The sequence below is a fragment of the Miscanthus floridulus genome, chromosome 10 (assembly GCF_019320115.1).
Source record: "Miscanthus floridulus cultivar M001 chromosome 10, ASM1932011v1, whole genome shotgun sequence".
Lineage (NCBI taxonomy): Eukaryota > Viridiplantae > Streptophyta > Magnoliopsida > Poales > Poaceae > Miscanthus > Miscanthus floridulus.
In genome coordinates this window covers 130,595,205-130,605,257 of record NC_089589.1, presented here as the reverse complement: position 1 = coordinate 130,605,257, position 10,053 = coordinate 130,595,205, and the positions used below count along the sequence as shown (strand labels likewise).

At 44.2% G+C, this 10,053-nt stretch overlaps 2 protein-coding genes across 2 annotated transcripts; both read right to left on the bottom strand.

Moving 5' to 3' along the window:
• Positions 1-3,168: 3,168 nt before the first annotated feature.
• On the bottom strand, positions 3,169-4,194 carry LOC136489634 (uncharacterized). Its single transcript, XM_066486212.1, has one exon. The coding sequence runs from the start codon at positions 4,192-4,194 to the stop codon at positions 3,169-3,171; it is 1,026 nt and encodes a 341-aa protein (XP_066342309.1).
• Positions 4,195-4,264: 70 nt separating this feature from the next.
• LOC136485706 (putative disease resistance RPP13-like protein 1) lies at positions 4,265-8,965 on the bottom strand. The gene is made up of 3 exons (XM_066482541.1): positions 8,675-8,965; positions 7,121-8,300; positions 4,265-5,002 (listed from the first exon to the last, which is right to left on the bottom strand). Exons 2-3 carry the CDS (start codon positions 8,282-8,284, stop codon positions 4,280-4,282), a joined length of 1,887 nt encoding a protein of 628 aa, XP_066338638.1. The 5' UTR covers positions 8,285-8,300; positions 8,675-8,965; the 3' UTR covers positions 4,265-4,279.
• Between the last annotated feature and the right edge of the window lie 1,088 nt (positions 8,966-10,053).

Below are 10,053 nucleotides of genomic sequence, written 5' to 3'. Positions count from 1 at the left end.
AACAACAATTGCATGCCTTGATTCCAACGTTGGTCAAAATTAAAACATACAACTGTTTATACATTAAATCTACATCACCGTTGGGCAGAAATAAAAATAATGCATAAAATCATTAAAATTATGATATTGTTATTAACAACGTTGGTCAGAAAATAACATCATAATCATGTCAAAATCTCTTTTTCTCCAATTAAATATCATGTTGGTTCAAAATAACTGGAGAATAAACTATTTATTTAGCAGCGGAAAAATAATTCAATGTAATGAATTTTGCCAACAAGAAAAATCTCTTTTCTATTTTCTTTAAGCCATTTATCCATTTTCTAGGAAATAAAACATTTACTGAAAAAAATGGCTTCATCCTTTACTGGCAATTCGGCCCACGGCCCACGGCCGTGCGATCCCTGTGCCGCATGCTCCCCCGCGCCCAAGCTGGAACCTGGGCCTGGGCCGGGAAAGCAGCCTCGCACCCTCGCCCGCCTGGCCCAAAAGGCGGCCCGTTCTCTGGTCGCCATTGGATCAAATCCGACGGTCACGCGGTGATCTCGACCGGTCAAAACCGGCGCCGCGTTGCCCTCCCCAAAACCCTAGTGTCATTCTTTCTTCTCCCTTCTCTCTCTCAGCCCGGGCACCGACACCGAGCGAGGCGAGAGCGATGACGGCGCCGTCGCTGGCCCCCTCGCCGGCACGCACGCTCCCCAGCGGGTGAGCGCGCTGCCGTCGAGCGAACTAGCGACGGCGCCCTTGGCCAGAGCTCGCACAAGCCCGAGGAGCAGTGGCGGCTCGGCTTCTCCCCGCTCGCCGATGAGGCGGCATCAGAGCTCCTTCCCGCACACCGGTAGGAGACAACCCACGCGATGGCGGTGGTGATGCGCGGTAGAAGAGTCCAGTAGGTCCTCCTCTCCTTCATCTGATCTGTTTCTTGGGTGAGGGTTTTCTAGGGTTAGGGTTAGAGACTGTTCTTCTTCCCCGTGATGATTTCACGGGTTGGGGTTCGGCTTTGAGATCCTTTCCAAAAACCGACACCCTTCCCTTCTCTGTGCTTCACCCAATTAGGGTTAGGGTTCTTTCTTGCTATCGGCGGCCATCGGTCTAGCTCCAGCGAGCCGCCTCCCATGCCCTTCCCCCTTTCCCCTTCTCTGTCTTTAGATCTTGTTGTGTTCTTCTCGGTTCTTTGCCGATTGGGGATTAGGGTTAGGGTTAGGGATTCGCTGTTCATTGTGTTTTTCGTTCACCCGATCTAGATCTAAAAGCCCTAGAAGACCTGGCTCTAGTTCCATTGTTGAGATCGTAAAGATCATCTAGGGTTAGGTCTAGCGGATTCTCTTTACTGTGAATGCGATATCGAGAGTAGAGAGACAGAGAAGAATAGAAGAAGAACGTGTCGAACCTGACACTGCAGAGGGAGATGGTCCAGAAGCCGCCATCTCTTTCGTCGGTGAAGTCTGCACACGGGCAGTGACATTCGGGGAAGAGGTCAATGAAGTCGTCGACGTCGGTGGAGCAGGGCGGCGCGGCTGGTGGCTTCTCGTCACTGGCTACGCCCTTCTCTAATCAGGATTAGGGTTTAGGTTTCAGTGGGGAGCTCGGCTCAAGGTAAACCTCGTACTCAGAGCCGCCGGCCCCCACCTCTATATATAGCGCAGTGTGACAGGGGCCCTCCAGCCATAGTGGGTTGGGCGCCCCCGATCAGGGCACGGATCAAAGGCCCAACTGGGCCGTTGGGCCTAATTTGGGATTAGAGATCAATCTAACAGCCACCTCAATTTGCAGGCGCGCGGGGCTTGGGCTGCTGCCTGCTCTGCTTCTGCCTCTTGAGGATGTGATTGCCGGTGACACAGGCAAGGTGACAAGTGCGTATGGTGTGTCCCCTTATGTATAGCTTGCTGTAGGGAGGTGCACCTGAAAAAACAGAGCGAAAAATAAAGGAGACAAAGATAGATACAATGCTTGCAACACACTCTAAGGATCGAGTGACAAAGTAGAATTGGCATGGAAGCAGCTATTCCTTCCTTGCTTGTGGAATGAGCAGTCCATTTTCCTATTACGTACTCCATGGCTTTTGGAATTCATTATGAGTTGTATTCATTCAATGCCCGTCATGCAGGTGGATGGAGCTCCAGAATGAATACTACTAGTAGGAAGGCGAGTTCCGTATTTCATACACGGCAAGTTATGCTCTGCTTGATGATTGGTAATTTGCAAAGTTCCTAATTAATTGAGTTGTTTTACATTGCAGGGTCCGTCCTCCCTTCCACCATTCTTCACCCTTCCCTTCAGATGCTCAGTATTTTTTCTCGTCTGAATAAAAAATTTGGTACGTGGCTGCTCCTGCTCCCATGTTATGTCTGCTGGGTATGTATAATATAATAATAATCTGCCATGCCAACACAACACATTGCTTTTGGATGACAGACACTGAAATGAATAAATAAATAAATAAAGATTTACCATGGAATGGATGCATATAATATACCTAGTGCTGCAGTCTCACCGGCCTCTCCAGCTGTTTATATCAGCACTCAGCTAATTCACCTGTGTGGCCCGGAAAAATGGAAACTTTTGCTTCTTGGCTTGTCATCATTTGGCGGTAGCTGGTCGATCGCGTCTTTGCATGTGTCGAAAACTGAAATCTGCCTGCTAGAGATGATGGGTATGTATAATATAATATAATAATATTGGTCCATTACTTCAAAACAAGAAACAATAATATATATATGCGGTCTACAAATATACATGGCCAAAAAAAAGAATACAAGAGTGCAGGCACATTTTCCTGCACCTTCGCCGCCGGTTCACCTTTCCCTGTTTGATGGTATGTCCACACTCTGCATGTGAACAGAATATGTGTATTGCTACTGTGTAAAAGAGACGAGCTTCTACCAATCGGATCTCACACTCCCGCTGGCCACTGCAAGCTAACATCATCATGTGGCTCTGCATACATTGGTTACACGGTCACTGCATAATGACACTTGAAAATACGTACTAAGTGAGAGGAAAAATATAGCTACAAATACAAGAGATGATAATAAACATACTTATGCCAGAATTGGAGTACAAGCAACAACTAATTAATAATCTGGAAAGCAACTTTCGGCATAGTGAAAGAATGCGATTTACTATTACCTGAGTGCATGAGCGATCATCAATGGAGCTGTGCTGTCCTCAGTCTTCCTCTGAATATCCATCCGAACTTGTATCTGAATCTTCGATGCAGTTGATGTCGCGTTTTCCAATATGGCTGATCTTCTTCCATTCAGAGCTACATGGAGATGAGGAGCATTCGTGTAGCTTCGTGTTGGAATACAACTCGAGATACCTTGGGTGTACAGCTCGCAGGTATTCCGGAAGCGTGTCCATGGTGGCGTCCCCCAGTCGAAGGCTGTCGAGTGCTGGGACACCTTCTAGAACCTCCAGCTTTGTGCAGCGAGTGATCCTAATCTTCTGCAACATGGCGAGGCCGCTGATCCTCTTGAGCTCAGGGCAGTCAAACACATCAAGATCCACAACTGAAGGGAAGTTCTCCACATGTGTCAGGTTGGAGACCTCGTACAGGTTTAGTTCTCTAAGATTATGCCTCTTGCTGCTGGCAAGGCCCGGTGGAAGACAGCTCAGCTTGCAGTTGTCGATATGGAGTCTCTCCAGACAAGGCATGGCTATGGCAGTTTCCACATCCATATGCTCCTCACAGTCGTTCCATTCCCACTCTTCCCACTCACATAGCCCAATCAATTGCAGATTTCTGAGTTTAGGAAACGGTGCAGATGTACTAGCATCGGAACCTCTAGCTGCCACGGAGGATGACGCTTGGAATTGGGGGCCAATACACTCGATGGCTGGCGCATCCGTGATGTCCAGCACTTCCAAACTTCGGAGGCAGCACAGACCATCAGGGAGCTGGGTGCAGAAAGGCCGGTTCTCCAGTGTCAAATACCTTATGCTCTTAAACTCTGCCGACTCTGGAGCACACATCCAGTTTGGTAGCTGGCGACCAACGTATCCCCCTCTCAAAATAAAACTCTCCAGGCAGGTTGGAGGGCAGAGCCTTTCCAAGACTTCCTCGGTCACACTCTGTTGTTGCTGCTGCTCTGCCTCAGCACCACCTGTCCCTATAGTATGTCCACTTACACTATAGTTCAACTCTAGATATCCAAGGTGGAGCTTGCTGCTAATCATGGCCTTTTCAGCCATCCGGCTGTCTTGCACCTTCTCTAGGCCACATAATGTAAGATCCCTAAGATGAGAGAGAGGCTCCAGCTCTTGCAAACTACACCAGCTATTGCTTGCATCCATGTCCACGTGTACTGGGAAGCCATAAAGTGACCTCAGATTTGTTTACTCTAAAATTTATAATTAATGTCCTAAGTGACTCTCGCCTTTGCAAAATGCCCCAATCCAGTACTGATACGGTCTGTTCTATAGAGAGGCGACGGACATGCACACCACCACCACCAATACCAGTAGCAGCATGTTCTCTGCCAACCACCTCTAGTGATTCTTCTCTTGCCATATATTCAGCAAAGGTGCGGACCACATCGTGCATGGTGCACTTGTATCCAGTGAGAGAATATTCTTCTGTAGCTTCTATAAGGTTCCTCTTTATTAACTCTTGGTAGTACTCAGTTGCCATCTCTTCGAACCCATACTCATGTGAAATAATACTACTACCATCCAAAGGTTGGATAAATCCTTCACTAATCCACATTCGAGTTACTACATCTGCAATGATTTCTTCACCTTTAGGAAATAGTGAGCAGTACAGAAAGCATTGCTTTATCTGGGGAGACAAGTCCTCGTAGCTCAAGTATAGCCGTTTGTCGAGTTCTGGAGGCAGTCCGGTCAGTGACCAAGCTGGCTTGTTCAAAACAGATTTCCACTCATGCTCACTTGGGTATCTTGTGCTCAAGAGACCTCCAATCACTTTAATTGCAAGCGGTAAGCCATCACAATTTTCAAGAATTTCCATCCCAATAGTTTTCAGTTGATCAATTTCGACTACCTGCCAAACATGTAATTTGAAGCATCTTAATTATTTCTAACAACGATGAGGTTGCTTATATTACATTTCCTTGCAAATAATATGATTTCAGCATGCTTCTTTTGTAAAACAATGAAGGTTATGTACATATTAAGTACTTTAGATGCAAATGTAGATAATTTAGATGTAAATTTTAGTGCTACTTAGATTATTGTTTATAATAGTCCAGACCAACCTTTAGGCTAACTTAGGTTATTTTTTATAACCACAGAGGTCTGTAGTTCATATACAGATTTAAGGTGCTACTCTAGACTATTTTGTATAACGAAATGTGGTTATGCTTTTACAAAACATACTAGCTAGATCCGGTGAATATTTTTATAGAGGCTACCAAATTGTTGACCTTATATTTCTGCTTCTTTGAAAGAAGTTCTAGGATTTAGCTCTTTTTCAACATGTCTTTTCAACATTATTGTGGGACACATAAGGAAGTTTCTAACTACTAGTAATCTCTACTTCCAACAAAGAGGGCGGTTTTATTCTAAGTGAAACAATTTTAGCTTTCACTAAATTATAGTTAAAATTACCATCGACTACTGTAAAATGATTTTAGGAGACATGATCTTTGATTAACAGAGGAGGGCACACCTAGTGACCACCTCCATAAATGGTCATGGGGCCTCCAGGAAAATGCTCGCCTCCGAAAATCATTTAGGGAGACGGATGTCCTAAGACAACAACCTCCGAAAAGCATCGATTAACTAAGGCGGTCGGCTTAGGATGACTGCCTCCACAAATAAATTTTTAGATGCGGGTGTCTTAAGTTGCCCACCTCTATAAATAGTTGCATGCAAAAAAAATTCATAACTTGTACATATGAACTCGTATAAAGATAAACTTTATATCAAAATTGTTGCCTTGAATGTGATCTACAACTTAATAGTAGTTTAAAAGTTTTTGATTTGGAACTATTTAGGGTCCTAAAATATTGTTGTAATATATAGATTCCAAAATTTTATATTTAAAATTTTCAAACAATCTTGGATGTTGACATGGTCTATAGAAATGTTGTAAGTCTCAATACAATCCACATAAGTCTTTTATTTGAAGTCATTTAGAGTCCCAAATATGTGTTCTAAATTTATAGATTTTGAAATTCAAAATTTAGAATTCCTAAGTCTTTTATTTGAAGTCATTTGGAATGTTCACATAGTTAATACCAACATTGAGGGGGCTAACCTGATCTACATGTTTTCCATTGATAATTTTTTTATTTAAAATTTTTAGTGTCTCAAATATTTGTTTTAATGTCACATATTTTGAGATTCAAAATTTTGATTGTTTAAACAATCTCACATGGAGACATATCCTATACCAAAGTTGAAGTGTTTGACAAGATTTAAACTTTATAATTAAAAATTTTCCATTTGGGTTCAATTAGTATTCAAAATATTCAATATAAGATTATGAAATGTTGATATAAAAAGATAGCATCTTATATATAGTCACAAATAAGTGTGTGGTGGAGTAGTAGAGAGGTGCTAGTGCTGAACTGATTCACCAAATCCTATCTCCGTAAATGGTATTAACATATGTGGGCATCCATTAATCGATTTATGAAGGCGGTCGTTTGCTCGTCGTCGAAAATGGTTGATTAAGAATGATGATATGCCAGAGGCAGATGTCATGCCTGCCTCCGTAAATGCAAAATGACCGCCTCTAAATATCATTACAGTAATAGTGAACATTTATAAACTGAAATAGGTTTGCTCTAAATATACTTATTTATTCTTTATAAACAAAATCTAATGATACTAAATTGATGTCATAATTGAAGTTAATATTTTCTGTTGATATTAAATATGATCACATTTCCAGTAGCTAGACTTCATAAAGAGCTAGCCATGCACTAAATTTTTGGATGGAGTGAGTAATTGCTAACTTGAGCCTAGAGTTTTGTTATTACCCGTGTATTTTATTATTCTTCTTTTTCTACCATGTTTTACTGGTCTCCTTTTTCTACTCTCGTAAGCTGGTGTTCCTTGCACTAATGTTTAGATTTAACGGAACTATGATCCATACGCTTTCTATAAATCAAGTATATATCCTAGTTCTATAAAGTATAGATAGATGATTAACCTGGTCAGGTTGCAGCTGTTTCTTGAGCAAAGACCAAGCATCATCATTCTCTAGAGGCCTGACACGGTGTTGGTGCAGGGGGGCTTGCATCTGTTGGGGTAGCTGTGCAGATCTTGTAGTGACAAGGACCCGGCTTCCAGGTAGTTTCTTGCTGGCATTCCTGACTGGGACACTAAGCACATGGTTCCAAGCCTCATGACTCCACACATCATCCATCACAAGCAGAAACCTGCCTGTGGATATGGTGTTGATGAGGGTCTCAGTCAGCGTGTTCTTGTCTTGCTTCCCACCATGGTCTCCGCCAGCATTTTCGATTGCTGTCCTCAGTAGCTCAACAACATCGAATTGCTGGCGGGTGATGCTTAGCCATATCTTTGATTTGAAGTGCTCTTGGATGGTTGCATCATTGAAGATCTTTTGGGCAAGGGTTGTCTTACCCATGCCGCCTGCACCAATGATAGACACGACCTTGATGAGGTTGTGATTGTTATCTTCTGCGGTTAGCACCTGGATGAGCTCCCTTGTATCCCTCTCTATCTGTTCTCCAACTATGGCTGACTCGTCGACCTGTGAACTTGTCCTATAGCAGGAGAACTCAGCAGCAGTTAGCTTCCTTGGCTCCGGGTTGGGACCGAGGTTCATGTTGAACCTATACTTGTCCGCTTCCCTGTAGATTTCGTCCAACCGCTGGTTGAGCTCCATAATGCGGCTGCCTATCTCATGGGCGAACACGGGATTCTGTAGGAAGAAGAGGAGTCGCTGGAAGAAATCTTGTATCTTCTCTGCATTCCCGCACGTGATGAGTGTGGCGATGGGGTTCCCAAGGCACATCAGAAGTGGCTGGCAACAAGCTACAAGATTCTGCTCCCTGCTGCTGCCACCTTCTTCCAGTTCCCTGCGCTCATGGGCCTCGAGCTGACAAAGCTCCATGATGTTGGTGGCATCGTACATAGCATCCTTCAGCTTGTTAACCCATCTTTGCACATTCTGGTCAGTGATCCGTCTCCTATCAGCATCCGAGACAAAGGCTCTAAGGTCCTCCATCCTGGCATCCAGCTTGGTGATCTCACCAGAGATGCCCAGCAACATGGAAACCTCTTCTTGTGCCATGTCTGTTATCAGCTTCTTGACGTAGGGTGCCAAGGCATCCAAGACGGCTGCCATGGCTAGAGCGCAAGTCCTACATGAGCAAGTAAATCATCAGACATGCATTAGATTGATCTGGGATATCTGCCGGGCGCCGGCCCTTAGTCAACTATAACAAATTGGTACTGAAGGTAAGTAATCAAACCAAGGCTTTATGTTAAGCAGAACAAGGGGCTAGGTACAAATCGTGCGTCCCATAGAGGGAAGAGGAAGGCAAATTAACACCACCCCAAAAAAAAAAATACTGCTAAATTGTGTAGGCAGGAACTACACTGTGGAGCCATCGGCCAAGCAAAGCAAGCTAAATATAATTTGGAGAACATATCAAGATGGATAGAGCTCATCATCATCATCACTATAGATAAATAGAGGGATCGGAGCAGATCGAACGAAGCTGTGTACACACACCTTGCTTCTCAGTAGATCCGCCTTACAGGTAGTAGTCTCCTCTCCTCTGCTACAAAGAAATAAAAGGATCGGATCAGATTGATGGGCGGCCCTTGGTTAAGCAGAAGCAGCAGCTCTAACTAACAATTTTGTGGTGAATGATGCATGAGCCGAGGAGGAGGTCGGGGGTTGTTTGTATAGTGATGGTAGCGCTACGCTAGCTGCTAGCAACTATAATGGGTCTTCGTATGGTCTGGGGGCAGGGCCAGCATCGTGTGTGTGTGTGTGTGTGAACTGCTGGCGGAGGCAGAGGAAAGGACGACTGCACTGCATGGTATTATTGCTGGTGGCTCCCATGTCAGGATTTGGTTGATGGATTGAAGCCGTCCGGCCGGTCTCCACATTATTGCTGGTCGTCCAGTGTCATTGACTCACCGAGCATTGCAACTACTCCTTGGTAGTACTCTCCTTGGCAGACCCATATTTGACAACATATAATTTTTTTATAAGAATAGTCAAACAACGTCGGAAGTTGTGAGGTTAGTGCAAACCATAAGTGGCTATATCTTCCTGCCCTGTGAGATTCATTTGTAGCAAATAGTCAATATGAGACTTAAATATTTGTATCTTCTTGAGGTTAGCACTGCTATTCATCCTAGATCTCCCTTCTGCCGCTATCACTTACCTTAAATAACATGGTGTAGGTTTTAAATGACTATTTATGCAGTCATGGTACTTAAGAGGGTAAATTAGGACCGCTGGTTAAAAAAGTGTGAAAATGGTGTTAATAAAATATAGAATGTTGGGGGGATGCCCTCGACGCGTCACCCCGTCTTAGCTTCAGCCACGACGGGAACCTGCTCCACCCTCTCCCTTGCATCCGAGAAAACTCCAGGGAACCCTCGAACCCTCGCCTGGACCTTCGACCACCAGTATAGCCTCAGGGGGGAGGCAAAAGCTCCCGAATACTTTTGACAGGACAATCACATTTATCCTTGCCAGTGCCCCTGGCGAGGGGCGCCTCGCCTTTTTACCTTTGTAGGTTCAGGGAAGACTCGCAGAATCGACTGGCCTGAAGAACCCTCACAACCTTCTTGGGAGCGCCATCTTTGACTAACGGGGGAAGGTGCTCTCCTCAAGCAGAACTTGACGGTGTTAGTTGGGTGGTTGGAATCGTGGAGTTAAAACGCCTGTTGTAGCCCCATGTACTTGTAAAAGAACCCTGGCCCTACCGAGTGAAAATGTAATTCCACCTTTCCCCGGGTATAACCTGTAAAATCCTGGCGGGCACAACAGTAACAGATGATGAATTAATGGCAGTTTACTCCTAATATTATAAATTATTATAGCAATTAAGTGAATAACCATTGTTATTTAAATAATTATATTATATATCAATT

Coding starts and splice junctions, on each gene's coding strand:
- LOC136489634 (XM_066486212.1), bottom strand. CDS start 4,194: ATGGCTGAAAAGGCCATGATTAGCAGCAAGCTCCACCTTGGATATCTA.
- LOC136485706 (XM_066482541.1), bottom strand. CDS start 8,284: ATGGCAGCCGTCTTGGATGCCTTGGCACCCTACGTCAAGAAGCTGATA. Junction 5,003..7,120: donor AACAGCTGCAACCTGACCAG/GTTAATCATCTA, acceptor CATGTTTGGCAG/GTAGTCGAAATTGATCAACT.